The sequence below is a fragment of the Vipera berus genome, assembly GCF_964194415.1.
Source record: "Vipera berus genome assembly, chromosome: 1".
NCBI lineage: Eukaryota > Metazoa > Chordata > Lepidosauria > Squamata > Viperidae > Vipera > Vipera berus.
The window spans coordinates 111,863,889-111,879,269 of NC_138202.1; the positions used below are offsets into that span (position 1 = coordinate 111,863,889).

The window sequence follows — 15,381 nt, forward strand, 5'->3', positions numbered from 1 at the left end:
ATGGCTTGGACTCACAGTCTCCTGTTCTCCATCCTGATGCCTTTACCGTTATACCAACATGAATTAATTCCTTATGGGCTCCTTTTCCTGCAACCTAATTAAGGATTTAATTAATTGCAGCATAATTTTCTACTTTCAGAAAACATGTTTCTTATAATTGATAGTTATACTTCAAAATGGAATGAGAATAGATATTATTGGAATTATTCACTTATTGTGTGTTACCAAGCAGTTTATACCAATTGTTGTTTGAAAAGGAAATGTTAACAGGTTAACAGCCAACTGTTAAACCTAACAGTGGCGTTTGCAGGGGACGGGTGATGTGGTGGTAAGACTTGCTGTCAGGAGCATTATGATGGAAGCCCATTTCTACACCAGGCTTAATATTACACGTGTCCCCTAAAGAGGAGGGCTTGTGGCATGATGTACCAATGCCACTTTTGTCATTCTGATGCTGCTGAGCCCAGCTATAAAAATTAACCTGTTGACAGTCTGTGGAGTGGAAATGTCTCCTTTTTAACTGACTTGGTCACATGCTTCCTGGGCTGCTTATTAGAAATGCAGCTGACCACCCCACCTTCTCCTAATGTTTGTGTTGTATCTTCAGGTTAATTGGTAGGAGGGGTTGATCTGTTTGGGAGGTTATTTAGCTACTCTGGGGCGGTGACAAGCTGCCACTCTCCTTGGGAGGCCCTGCTATGAAGTGGTTGACCAACTGCTGAGAAGTCGGAGTCAAGCAGTGGCCATGCTCAAGTGATATCAATGGCTTTCATGTTGAACAAAGCCATTGGTTCCCTTTCTCCGTTGTTATTATCTCATTTTAGGGGATTAAGTTATTGTGAGTGAAACCAGATTGGCTCCAGGAATTCAATCTATCTTGGGAGGCACAAGAACACAAAGAGAATTTTCAGGGCATATGAATTCTTCTCCATTCTTGTGAATTAAATCCGTCTGAAGACTCTTCAGCCTTCTTATAGTCTCTTTTGAAGCTATTTGCTTTCACAAAGAAACAAATGCCACTTCATTGCCTTTTTTAAAAAAAAATAAAAAATTGTGTGTAATTGTGTGACCAAAACTTGATGTCAACTTAATTCTCAGATCCAGAGAAACTCTTATTTTCATTAAGATGCCTATGGAACTGTCTCTAAACTGATGAAATACTGCAATTATTCTATTGATGAGTTCTCTCTGTTTGCAGTGGGCAAGTTAGCATTGCTTGATGCTCAGTGTGTAATGGTTTCATTCAGTCCTTTGCATGAGTGCAAATGTAGGACATGGTGCCTGAAAGTAAGACAGGATGAAGAAGGGCTGACACACATTTTTTACCCGATGGTCAGTTTTCAGGTACCATGCACCTGGGAGGACTCTCTTTGGAAGAGTACAGGCACTCCTACCCACCAGTCAATTTTCAAGCACCTCACACTCAGGGAGGACTCCCTAAACATAGTATGGGCACTCCCTTTTCTATTTCAACTTGGCAGGGGACTAGACCAGCAATTGCCCAGACAGAAGCCCACTTAGCCTTTCACAGCCTGTCAATTTACCTTGTTTTCCAAGGTCTCCCAATCATGGCTCAACATGAGCTCATAGGAGTTGGGGTGTGGCTGAGGATGACGTGGGATGTAGATGCTGGGCAGCAACACACACTCATTCACTGGGCATATAAATACAAATTTGCGAGGTAGTCACCCACTGGGTCATCCAGTTCAAGCTGCTTGGCCCCAAATCAAAAACTCCCTTTACTATGTGCCATTGCAGGCATTGCTCAGGGCAGCACCCTCCAGACAAATGGTCTGGTGCCAGCTGGATGAAGTTTCACATTGGCCAAGTTAGTCTCTGAGTCCCTTAGTGGTTGCCAATTGTTAGAAGAAAAGGTTCTGGGTTAGAATTCAAGCTGGGTGACTAATAAACACGCTAGGCAACTGCTTGAAAAGGAAGATTTGTTCACTGGCTTAACATAGAGCAGACGTGTCAAACACAAGGCCCGGGGGCCGGAACCGGCCCGCGAAGTGGTTTCATGCGGCCCACGAAGCCATCCTGGAAACAGTGAGGGAACAGCCCCCACTGCCTTGGCCCTGGCCCAGAGACCCTCCTTCTGCCAGAGACCCTCAGATGTGTCCCCTATAGGCACCCTTGATGCGAACGATGTAGAGCTGGCCACGCCCACCCAGTAGGCCATACGCACTCTAGCCACGCCCACCCAGTAGGCCATGCCCACCCAGGCCACACCCACCCGGCCCCCTGAGGGCAACCGCAATGCTGATGCGGCCCTCAATGAAATTGAGTTTGACACCCCTGACATAGAGAATAGCAATTGAAGGTAGGCTACCAAATTAATAGATGAGAGTGGTAATACTTATAGCAACAATGGACTTTAAACGTGAAGTTATAGACTTCGATGTGAAACATGTTAGATGCATAAATAAAGGTATCCCTGCCTGGAGGTATGTGAAAACCGGGGAGAAAAAAATCTTTTCTTGCCCTGTGCGGTGTGTTGATCTTATGCAGATCTTTGCCTGGATTTTTGGATTTTTGTGAGGGGTCTAACGTTAGGGTGCAGACATTTCCCTTATCTCAGAGGCATTCTGTTTTATGTTTGCTGGTACTGAAGAGGCGCATTTAATCAATTGCAGCTCAAGTGTCAATGTGGACAGAGAAAGTTTAAGTGGCTTGTTTGTACCTTTATTTTGAGGCTTGCCTGCAGATCAGAGGTGGCCGGGGCTGCTATGTGACCTGGCCAAAAGGGGAGGGGGCTCTACAGGGATTTTTATCATTCAGCACTAGTAAAAGCTGTTTAATTTTGGCTGTATTATGACATAGGTGTGTATCCAAGATTACATGCTGGTATTTATAAGACCCAAAGCAAAAGGTTGTGTCATTTGACAGACCTAGTTTATTCCATAATAAAGTACTTTTTGTTTCTCATTTGCAGTAGTCTGTCTTCTTTCGTGGATCACCTTGTGTTCCAAAGGGACCTCACTGAGGCCCACGTGGGTGGAAAATACTTTGTACGTGAATGAAATTCTAATTGTACCATGGAATCTAGTTACTCTGTGATCCAAAGAACCAGTTTGTTGATATGTGTGTGAAACATGACTAATGATAGGAAAATAGCTCTTTCTGTTTACCTCTTTACGAGTTCACTTTACTTTGTTGACGTAAACTGCTAAGAGCCAGCTGCAGTGAGAATTGCCTTAGTTATAGGAAATCTAACATCTTCTCTGGGATTCTTCTCTCTTCAGTCTTTTCCAGGTAGTGGAAGACAGATTTAGCTCCTCCAAGAAGAAAATCACAGGAGAAAATTATAGAATCCCACTTGGTGGTAGGCAAGGATTTGGGGATCTCGGATCAGAGCAAATCTTTTTCATATTTCTGGTTCCAGAAAGTGGTGAAAAGCTAACTTCTCCCCTGCTCAGCATTCCTTCTGTATGCAAGAACATTTAGATAGGAATGAGATCTGTTTCAGGCATAAAGATTTAGTAGATCTTTAGGGAATAAATAAGGACCTGTAGTGGATCTGTCGTAGAAAAACAACTTTTCAAAGTAGCATATTTAAGAAATTAAATTTGTTAAAATGATTGCTTAGGTGCCTCTGCCATGTTTGGAGTGTTAATTCATAATTTGGAAGAACAGATAAGAACAGATACATGACTGGTTTGGATTGGTCCTTTCCTAATTCATTTTGAGCATTGTAAGTTGATTATAGGGTTGAATTTTAACAGATGTATTACTTGCTTCTCAATCTGGTCATTTTTATTCATTTCTGTTCCTTTTGTAATAAGCTATGGATGTGATGGGAGTAATTGGGGAACAGTAGTCCTCTTTTCAGAATGAACTATGTCCCTCTCCTTAATTTATTTCCTTTGTTATCCAAGGGAATCTTGGTCTCATAGAAAAGCAGACTAGTTTTCTACCGTATACTCTGTACAAATGGGACCTTTCCATGAAAAGATTGCTGTGGACACAGGCAGTCTTTTAGCTCTGTCCCCATTTTTTTTTTTTTTGCAGTGTTAACAAAATGCAGGTAACTATGGTGGTGTAGAAGAATGAGTCCTATATAAATAAAATACAGTGGTAGTTGTCTCTGACGTTGACCTGTACTTACTCAAAATGGAAGAGTATTGCTAAGTATTAATAAATTAAAAAGCTAATAAATAGATTTATTAAACAAAAAGCAAAGTATTGATTAATAATTGAGTTTTATCAAGTATTATTATTATTATTATTATGTTGTCTCACTTATTTGGCCATGTCCTGTGGAGGAATTCCCTGGAGAAAGCAATTATATTTGGAAGAGTTAGCGGTAAAAGGAAATCAAAGAACATGGCAGCTAGACACTATCAAAGCCAGGGGTCTTCAAACTCTGCTCTTTTATGACTCACAGACTTCAACTCCCAGAATTCCTGAGCCAGGCATAAAAGGGCCTAGTTTGAAGACCCCTTATCAAAGCTGACACCAGCCAGAGCATAGAACAACTCAAAGATGTTGTGCAGATCAGAAGATAGAATCACCAAGAGTTGGACATGACTGAATGGATATCATCGTCAGTGTTGTCATTGTTAATTCATAGCACATTTTCTTCCTTACATTCATTTATGTCATCTAAAACAAGGCTTTTCAACTAGTGGTCCGGACACCACCTGTGGTACATTGGCACCTGGCAGGTGGTATGTGACCATCCTAGAAAAGTAGTGGGGGAGGGGAATGGCAGCACCACACAAGCCTGAGCAAGAGTTGGCTGGAGCTGCAGGGCTGTCAGGACTCCGTGGAAGTGCCAGGATCAGCGTTTCTTTGGGGCTGTCAGGGCTCAGTGGAAGCGCCAGGATCAGTGCCAGGCTCCAGCTGGAGCTCGGCGCTGATCCTGGTGCTTCTGCTGAGCCCAGAAGAAGCGCCGATCAGCTGGAATGTTGCAGCATCTCCAGGGTCTTGTGATTTACATTCAGATGCTTGGCAACTGATTCATATTTATGACGGTCACAGTGTCCCAGGGTCATGTGAAGTGACCAAAACCTGCTGCAACCACCCAGCAGAGGGGGGGGGGAATAAAAACCAAACACCCCCCCACCCCACCTTCGCTGCCAATCGTCAACAGAAATGGTCACAACCATGAAAACCTCGGACAGGAGGAAGAGTGCCACCAGGCAGGCAGGCAGGTGTCTTGCTCGGCTGTGGCTTGGGGGACACTTTTTTCAGTGCCATTGTAATTTTGAACAGTCACTAAGCCAACTGTTATAAGTCGAGGACTACCTGTACTTCATCACTTTTTTCCTTTTTTTTTTTTGGTCAAGTTTTTGACACCTTGCTAGGCGACTGATGGTACTCGGATATTGCCATATCCTAAAAGTGGTTCAATGGGTGATAAGATTAAAAAGCCCTGATCTAAAACACTTTGTTTATTTATTTTTGAGGAAAATGTATTGGTGTTGTTGTTATTATTATTATTATTATTAAAATTTCAATTGCTAATCCTCCCAATTCAAAGACCTCTCTGGGCAGATTACATTAACTTGTTCTGGCATGATTTCTTCAGTCATGAAAAACGTCAGTTGGGAAATGTAAGATTCCCATTCTAACTATGATTTGGAAACTGAGGATTATGCCAACCAAGAAAGGTGAAAGGAACAGATAAACAGAACAATAAATATACATTATTTTTAAATAAAGCCTTACACATTATGATTTATATCCAGGACTTTTTTTAGAGTCAGTCTTCTATTCTTGAAGAAAGATCTGCAATTCTCAGAGCCAGTATTGAGGAGGACAGGTTGAAGCATAAATGGATAGCTCACCTTTACAGCTGGAGCTGCAATTTAGGTGTAAAATATGGCTGTGTGGGAACAAGACTATTTTAAGAAGCACGCACGCATACTGGTTCTGCAACTCTTTGGATCTGTAATTTGACCAAGTTGTAAGCTCTCCATTGACATATGCAACCGTTCTTAAATGTGTATAGTATTCTGAGATCCTACTGGGTGTAGTGTATATCAAGAAAATAGGGAAAACAAAATACTTGGCTGATGATATTTTCAGGCTTTCTTCAGAATGTTTGACAATAATAACCCTGGATGTAGTTTCTGTAAAGGTAAAGGTAAAGGTTCCCCCGCACATGCGTGCTAGTCGTTTCCGACTCTAGGGCCGGTGCTCATCTCCGTTTCAAAGCCGAAGAGCCAGCGCTCATCCGAGGACGTCTCCGTGGTCATATGGCCGGCATGACTAGACGCCAAAGGCGCACGGAACGCTGTTACCTTCCCACCGTAGTGGTCCCTATTTTTCTACTTGCATTGTTACGTGCTTTCGAACTGCTAGGTTGGCGGAAGCTGGGACGAGTAACAGGCGCTCACTCTGCTACGCGGCACTCGGGATTCGACCCGCCAAACTGCCGACCTTCTGATCGACAAGCTCAGCATCCTAACCCACTGAGCCACCGCGTCCCTAGTTTCTGTAGCTACTCTTTATTATGCTTTAAATTGCAAACTACTATTCTTTTCTAGCTCTACCTTTATGCCAGGTTCCTTCATACAGCATACAGCACAAAGTAAATATATGTCTGGTGGGGGGAGGAGAGGGAGAGGACAATTTTGGTGACATCAGGATGCATCATAGATCTCTATGATTGTAGCAATGCTTTTGCAGTTCCTCTGTGGAAATTGCTGCAGGCTGTATCTATGATAGCTTCTCATGCTATCCACATATATGAAAGGAGAAGAAACAGCATTTGGAGCAATTTGTTAATAGTCTACAAATTTGTTACCCTTTAAAAGCCTTTTTTTAACATTTAGAATGTCTAGGAAATGTATCCAGTAGTTTGTTTCCAGATTTGGAAAATATTCTTTATGAGCAGAGAGAAATGGGAAATAAATTCCAGCATGAAAAGAGGAGCCGGCATTTTATTTCACTTGCAGCAGTTTCATATTTCCAAGTATCCTTTATCTTAGTTGCATCAGCCACATACGTTTATGTAAGGCATAGCTGCAGGAGGAGAACTTCATAGCTCAACCTGGCACTGTGTTCACTGCACCAGGCCAGCAATAGATTTTAAGTACTGATTAACTGGTTCTGAATAATGAATAGCTCCTTTCCCCACATCGTGCGCATTTTGCCTGCCTTGTCTTTATTTTACACACTGCTTGACAGAGGGCTCTGTTCCCCTTCACAGCTTCTGGATGTTGTGGTTACCCTGTCTATATAATGAAAAGAATCTAAGGATGTACTTACCTGCAGCTACGGCTCTGACTTTGATTTCTTTGCTGTAGTTTTTCCTGGTTGTTTTTGTTGCTGTTTTTCGCAAGATACTGTAGCATGAATGACAATCATTTGGGATATGGGGAGAAACACTTTGCCTGATCGTTACGATCTTCATATGCTTTTTTTTTTAAATATAGTTTCCAGGCACCTGTGTCGTGAGCAGACCCTGAGCTGGGGTAGCCCAGAAGATGACAGAGTACAAACTGGTGGTGGTTGGAGCAGGAGGCGTTGGGAAAAGTGCGCTGACTATTCAGCTGATCCAGAATCATTTTGTTGATGAATATGACCCTACCATAGAGGTGAGGAACCTACTCTTTTCTTCACAAAGGTTGTCTTCTTCCATCTTAGCCTTAATGTTTGTGTGTATTCCATCCATGCTTATAATCTGAATTTAATCATTCTTTCCACCAGAAATGTAAATGAAGAATGAGAAGCAGACTGCTTCTCTTTCCTAACGTGATAATAGGTAATCGAAAGAAAAATAAAAACCTAGTAAACACATTAAACTAGACAACTTTCTACAACCCGATCCTCTTCGCATGCTTTGGATTACAGTTGCCATTTCAAGGTCATGCTGGTTGTGGGTAATGGGAAATTGCAGTCCAGTTCCTCTGAAAGGCACCAGCTTTGGCATTCTATCATTTTGCTGCAAGCGTCATTTATCATCCTTGAGATGTTTTTGTTAATGGTTAAGATGGCCCTGTGGACTTTGGAAATCCAAGCTAGCTTTGTTATATACTGTTAATTTATGTCTTACATTGTATTAATCTACATGGTCTGTTAAGTATGAATTGGATCATCTTGAAATTCCATTACATGACTTTGCAGAGGAATGTTCTCCTGTTGAGGAAATGTTTAAATTCCCCCATCATATGCGCTCTCTCCCTCCCTCCCTCTCTCCCTCTTTCTATGTCTCTCTCACACATACACAGACAAAAAGTTTATAAATTAGGGATCGTGCTATACCAGGGGTCAGCAACCTGAAACAGTGAAAGAGCCACTCGGAACCGGTTCCCTCACAAAAGGAAAAACTGGGAGCCGCAAAAAATGTATGCACATGCGCGTACATGTGCGCATGCGCAGAACAGGGTTTGACTGAAGAGTGGAGGCAAGGCGAGATATGCACCTACCCTGCATATTTGAATTGATTGGTTGAACTTTTTTAGTCCCACTTTTTTTTTTTTTTGACTGCACATGGCAGAGGACTGGGAGCCGCAGGAGACGGCTGAAAGAGCCGCATGCGGCTCCGGAGCCGCGGGTTGCAGACCTGTGTGCTATACCCAAATAGAACTGTAGTTTTCCAATAAGCCACATTTATTTTCACCAGGAAGAGTGCATCTTCTGGTTGATTTTTATTAGGGTCCAAACCAAAAAAAGGAACTTGTTGCCAGCTAGCTTGATATTTTCAGTCTGATAGAGGCAAATCATATATGGGCTTTCTAACTGCAGCCTGTTTAATGGATCTTAATTGAGAAAACAAGCTATACAATGTACCCCTTTTCCTTGAATGAAATCCATGTATGCAGTTGGTAAATATTTAAGGAAAACTGGAGTTGCATGTTGTTAGTGACTTAAGCCTTTCTTGATCAGCTCTTTTATCCATCAGAATGAATAATGGGGCTGCTTTGCAAAACAATAACATATAATTTTACCCTCCTTTTGCAGTGACAGCAGTGGTGTGCCATCAGCATGAGAGAACTTGCAGTATTCTAGAAGGAAGAAAATGGGTTAGCATAGTAATCTATTGTGTGGATATTCTGGCACAGCTATATTATTGCTTTTTCTTAAGGTGAAAGTAGGAGAAGGATACTGAAAGGGAATAAGTACATTATCTAAGAACTCCAGGATCTAGGTGTTTCAGACTTCTCACTGTGCCCCTGCCATCAACAAATGCTGACTTCCCTTCTCACTTTGTGATTAGTAAATGTTGGAATAAGACAGTACTAAAAAATTATGTAAACCTCCACCCACTCACCCCAAATTGTGCAAGACCAAGGAAAAGGGAAGTATGAGATTTCACTAAGGTATGGGATAAATGCAAAGTCTTGGAAACTATCACATGAATTTCCCAGCCTTATTTATAGTGAGGTAATTAAGATGGAGTATGGTCAATGCTAACATTAAGAAAACCAAGATCATGGCATCCGGCCCTCTCAATTCCTGGCAAATAGATGGGGAAGAAATGGAGGTAGTGACAGATTATATTTTCCTGGGCTCCAAGATCACTACAGATGGGGACTGCAGCCAAGAAATTAAAAGACGCTTGCTCCTAGGGAGGAAAGCCATGGCAAATCTAGACAGCACACTAAAAAGCAGAGACATCACCCTGCCAACAAAAGTGCGTATAGTCAAGGCTATGGTCTTCCCAGTTGCAATGTATGGCAGTGAAAGTTGGACCATAAGAAAGGCTGAGCGCCAAAGAATTGAGGCCTTTGAACTATGGTGCTGGAGAAGACTGTTGCGAGTCCCTTGGACTGCAAGGTGATCAAACCGGTCAGTCCTAGTGGAGATCAACTCTGACTGCTCTTTGGAAGGCCAGATCCTGAAGTTCAAACTCACTTTGGCCACCTAATGAGAAGGAAGGACTCACTGGAGAAGAGCCTAATGCTGGGAAAGATTGAGGGCAAGAGAAGAAAGGGACAACAGAGAATGAGGTGGCTAGATGGAGTCACTGAAGCAGTAGGCGTGAGCTTAAATGGACTCCAGAAGATGGTAGAGGACAGGAAGGCCTGGAGGAACATTGTCCATGTTGTGGGTCAGACACAACTTCGCAGCTAACAACAAATGTTCAATATTTTGAAATGCTTTTCCTGAACTTCTTTTCACATTGACTTAAGTTTATGAGATAACTTGTCTACTGACTCCTGTGCTATCCGGTGTTTGTATATGTGCAGGAGCAAGGAGGGCTTGCAGCCAGCTATCGAAATCCTATGGATTTGTCTCACCAGGCATCCTACCCTACAAAATAGAGTAGGGGCCTTGATGGTGGACTAGGTTGGTGGACTAGAAATAGATTCTCTGTTCTCTATTCTTAGAGAATCTCAGAACAATTATACTGGCATCTATACTAATTTTGTCTGGTTCAGGATTCCAGGGTTACCATGGTAACCCTAGGGTTTTCTCAGAATACAATCGGTCCCAGACTCTTTGCAGGGCATAGTTTAGGCCTTTAAAAATATTGTCACAAACCAAACATAGAAGTTAAAACAGAAAAACACATACCCATACAATAAAAACCTATTCGTGCCTGAAGTAGGTATACCTAAGGAAGCAAATCTTTTACATTCTATAGTAGTAAATTTGGCTACATTTCTAGAGATTTCTTAATCCTTGTCATTTAATAAGTAGTGCGTAACTACCATATGAGAGTTGTTTGAACAGTTTGTAAATGAGAGATTAGCACTGTCCTCCTAAACTGATGTAAGTAAAGTAAAGGTAAAGGTTCCCCCGCACACAAGTGCTAGTCGTTTCCAACTCTAGGGGCCGGTGCTCATCTCCGTTTCAAAGCCGAAGAGCCAGCGCTTGTCCGAGGACGTCTCCGTGGTCATGTGGCCGGCATGACTAGACGCCAAGGGCGCACGGAACGCCGTTACCTTCCCACTGTGGTGGTCCCTATTTTTCTACTTGCATTTTTACGTGCTTTCGAACTGCTAGGTTGGCAGAAGCTGGGACGACTAACAGGCGCTCACTCTGTTACGCGGCACTCGGGATTCGACCCGCCAAACTGCCGACTGTCTGATCGACAAGCTTAGCGTCCTAACCCACTGAGCCACTGCATCCCTGGAATGCCCTGATGTAGGGCATTCCAAAAGTATGTAAGCTACCATGTCAGTTTTAAAGTCTGAGCAGATATGGGAATGTTCTTGGTAAGGAATGTCATTGTATTTGCCCAACAATCCCATTCAAATGAGCTAATGTCAAGGCCCTTCTGCGAGATAAATGATAAAGGTATTGGGGAATTTAAAAAGAAGGGTGTGTGAGCTTACTGTAGCCGTGATGGCAAGTGTTGATTCTTTCTTGGTAAATCAAAATCTAAATTTCCATGCTTGAAATTTCTGGGCTTCATTGAAGCTTAGCAGGGATGCAGACTGTAATCATCTATTATTTCCTTATGTTGTGATTCAGGGTCAGCCTGTGGGTCCGGCAGCCGGGTCGGATGACTCGGATGACTCAGACGAGGGGGAGGAGGAGGGTGTTGAAGACGAACTTGCTGATGATGGCTTGGAGGCTTCGCAGAGCCCCCAGCCAGGGCCCTCTTATTTGGTGGAGACTCAGCTGCGTGAGCCCGACAGTGCGGATGATGATGACCCACAGCTGGCCCTGTTCAAGGACGCCCGACGCAGGAGGCAGTCAAGCAGGAGCAAGCAGAGAAAGGCTGTGGGACTTCTCGGAAGGAGGCACAGGGAGGCCACGCCCTGAACTCTAATAAAGGGAGTGTTTGGGGAAGGGCTGGTTGCTGAAAGCAACCGCTCCGTTTGAGGATCAAAGTTCCGGTATCTTGTTTCATGTTCTGTTGTTTGTTTGTGTATTAAACTTGGCAGACGTTTTCCAGCCTCAGACGCTTTCCAGCCTCTGCCGTTTGTACAGGGGTTGCCTTTCTGCAAAGCCGGTAGCAGGCTGGTACAGAACACCTTATTTCAAGAAGATTGATACCTGTCTTTCAAAACTAATTGTGCTACAGGTTTGCATGCCCCTTGCTCTCATTTGTTTAAGCCAGTACTTCAATCAGCAAAGTCATAATTGAGTCTTGACTGAAATATAGCTAGGTTCTCACGGAAGAAGCGTGTTAGTGACAGAGCGGGGAACTCAAGGTAAAGGCAGCCGAAATTTAGGTTGTACGGCTTCTAACACAGAGGTGTCTTTGTAAGTGCAACCTGTCGCACAATAGAACTGCACTTTGCAGGTATACTTCTTGATCTGATTAGGGGTAGAGGGGATTGGCAGGGAAGCAGTGGTTCATGCATGTCACCTCTTGTCAGGAATGGCTCACTTCCCGATAAGATGTGAGCTGGCTATGGCTGACCTCTGACGTAAACTAGAAATCCAAATTCTTGTAGCTTCTCTTGAGCTTGTCAGGTGCCATGTGAGCAGAGTTTATATGTTCATTGTCAACTGCTGTGATGCAAGAAAGCAGAAAGGTGGGAGGGGGAGTCACTTGTGCTTTGGATTTTTTTTTCCCCAGTGGAGATTTTAGGGTCTAATGCAGATCTGGGCATTTGACTTCCCTCCCCAGGCCACACCTGGCCTTTTAACTGTCCTTGTCTGGCTCGCGTGAGGTCAGCCAGGAATTAGAAATCAAATAGATATAAGTGTGTTCCATGCACACAATACAACTGCCTTGCTGTTATTTTGAAGTGACTGTTGTTCTTTTTTTCAGTTTACACGTGTGCGTGCATGCCCATGCACCATCGCGGCCCTCTTCTTTCAGGCTTCCACAACAGTCCCATGTGGCCCTTGGGAAAATTAATTGCCCACCCCTGGTCTTAATGAGACAATGGCAAACAAAGTGCAAAGGAGACAATCACCTTGGGGCCGGCAGAAAGTGGAGCTTGGGCTCCCCCTTGTCAGTACTTCACCACATGCCTCCATTTTCTTTTTTGCATTAAAAGTATGGTGTAGAGAAGCAGAGAGTGACTGAGGGCGCAAGAGACAAAAGGAACGGTTGCTGGCCAGGTCCTCCTCTGCTGCCTTTGTCGAATCAGCTCTGGGGCTGCTGAGTTTCTCTCCTTCATCTTCTCAATTGCAATGTTTGAAGGGGTAGTGGTGGGGAGACCTTTGTGGGTTCAAGTCAGCTGCCGAAGTGGGGAAGATACTGCATGTAAGTCTTCCTCGCTCTTTCACCAGCCTACCCTCGGTGGCTGCAGCCTGGGAGACAGCCTTGGTGCCTCAGGTCTCCCACAGTTTGGGGTCTCGTCTGAGAGGTTTGTCTCCAGGCCTGAGAGCTCTGTGGACATCATTGGTGAGGGTTGCCTCAGATGTTTTCATTTTATCCACTGAATTCTTCAAGGGATAGTCGGACCCCCTTTTATAGACTGGGATGGTATGGCCCAGGCATCCAGATCTGCAGCAGAGCTTGTCTGTGTGTGAGGCAGGGTTGTGATGGTGGTAGCTTTTCAAAATGCAGCTGCATGTGACAAATAATTCTGCGCAAGATCTGCTATATTTAGAATGTGAACAAGAGGTGGATAATATGTAACTGCAGCAGGAGAAGTAATACTAGAAAGATTATTCCTTTTTTTTTTAATTTGGCAACCTTTAGCATTGTAGTTAGTTTTTTATTTGAGGCACAGCTGAGACTTTTGAGGGAGCTTTTCAACCAATTTTTTGTCAACAGCACAGGTTAAAACCATCATTCCTTTATCCCTGTGCACTTCATTGGAATTCTATTTTTTTTACATCTATTTCTACCCACTAGTTTCTTGGGTGGAGTATACAAAATGTTTCTTACCCCCTTCCAGCTTCTCTAAGGAAGCCTGACAATTTCACAACTCCTTCTTATCGCAGGGAGAATCCTTCTTATTCTCTTGTAGTTAGTTTCACGTGCTTACAGACAAACCCCCAACATGATTCTTCTGGTTTATAAAAGTAGCTCACTCTTTCACCTCAAAAAGTGCCCCGAGGAAAACCAATTGTGTTGTGCCCTTGTAATACTTTTTGATTGCTAAACCAGATCTATTATAGAAATACGGAAAAGGGAGATTTTTGAGGGGAAATAGCACACATATTGTGTTGGAACCTGCATCCTGATGGGATGATGTCAGGCTGTGTGAATTCATCCCAAGAGAGCTTTGATCATCTCATCTTTATGAACTGGCCCTTATTGTTGTGAAACCTCTGATTAGGCTTTAAAGAACAAGACAACTGTTTTATTATTTATGGAAGCCTTCAACTTTTTGATATCTTGATATCACTTTAAAAATAGGTGTTTAGAGGAAAGTGTCATTGTGCATGGGTATGGCTCTTGCCAGTAGTTGCAAGGTTGTGTTTCATGCCTGCTTTTTTACTTTGGGGCATCTTTCAACAGTCTCTGGTGTCTCTTTCAAATTTGCCTACAAAGAAAGAGGTAGAAAGGTTACATTCGCAACATCCCACTGCTGCATTTTTCTGTCTTCGGTGGAGGCAGATAAGCTGGTGAAAGGGATAAGCTGTCTGGAGAAGATCTCTCTCTCTCTCTCTCTCTCTCTCTCTCTCTCTCTCTCTCTCTCTCTCTCTCTCTCTCTCTCTCTCCCCCCTCCCTCCCTCTTCTCAATCTCCTCCCCTCTCTCTCCTTCTCCTCACACACTTGCACATCCTGCGGCCTCTGTAGCTTAAGTCTCTGGTTTTGTCATTTTAAAATGCAAAACAGTAGCCTGTATTGTTCTCAGGAAGGTCAGTTGGGAGTAGTGTAATAAAATCTGATCAGTAAAATTAAATGTGAAAATTGGGGAGGGGGCCTGAATGGCTTTTGTTGGGTGCTTGACTCAGTTGAATCTGGCTGTCTTCCCCTCTTGTTCACAATTGCCAAGCTGAAGCCACCACCCTCAAGGACCAGTACTGTGGGGCAGTTTTCCAGATGTGTGTGGCTCCTGTTTTTTGGCAGATGAGGTCAAAAAAAGATTTTTTCTATTGCAACTAAATGGAGGTAATAATGTAGGCTAGTACAGATCAACTTGCCTGGTAGGTATTTTTTGCTTTTAATCCAATCTCTTTATTTTCCAAGCCCATAGTAGAGTTAGAAAATAATATCATTTCGGCTTGCAGCTTTTGAGCATTTCTAAAAGATTCAGTGTAGTTTTTTCCCAAAGCTTGGTGCTTTTGAGATGTGTTGGATTTTAATACACCAATTTGCACCCTGCATTGTTTTTGGGAATTGTAGGTGCTGGAGTCCAAGACAGCTAGAAGGCACTGGGTTAGGAAAATCTGTTTTAATTGTTCACCTAGGTCCCCAAACCTTTGGACACCAGGGACCGGTTCTGTGGACCAGAGGGTGCATGGTTTTGTTGTGCTGCCTGCATCTTGCAGATGGGGCTTTGCTTGTTTGTGCGGACCAGTTGCTGGCATGCCGTGGCCTGATAGTGGTCCATGAACTGGCGGTTGGGGACCCCTGACCTAGGACATGTGGAATTATGTAATTTTAAAGGAGCACATCTGCTACTT

The 15,381-nt window shown here is 43.4% G+C and overlaps 1 protein-coding gene across 4 annotated transcripts in view; it reads left to right on the top strand.

Annotated features, from left to right (window-relative positions):
* HRAS (HRas proto-oncogene, GTPase) overlaps window positions 1-15,381 on the top strand; it is a 143,155-nt gene that overhangs the window by 37,445 nt on the left and 90,329 nt on the right. For all 4 annotated transcript variants that reach the window (XM_081313002.1, XM_081313001.1, XM_081313003.1 and 1 more), the window contains exon 2: window positions 7,383-7,544. In XM_081313002.1, the coding sequence (XP_081169128.1) occupies window positions 7,434-7,544 (111 nt within the window). In that variant the 5' untranslated portion in view covers window positions 7,383-7,433. The remainder of the gene's footprint in view (window positions 1-7,382; window positions 7,545-15,381) is intronic.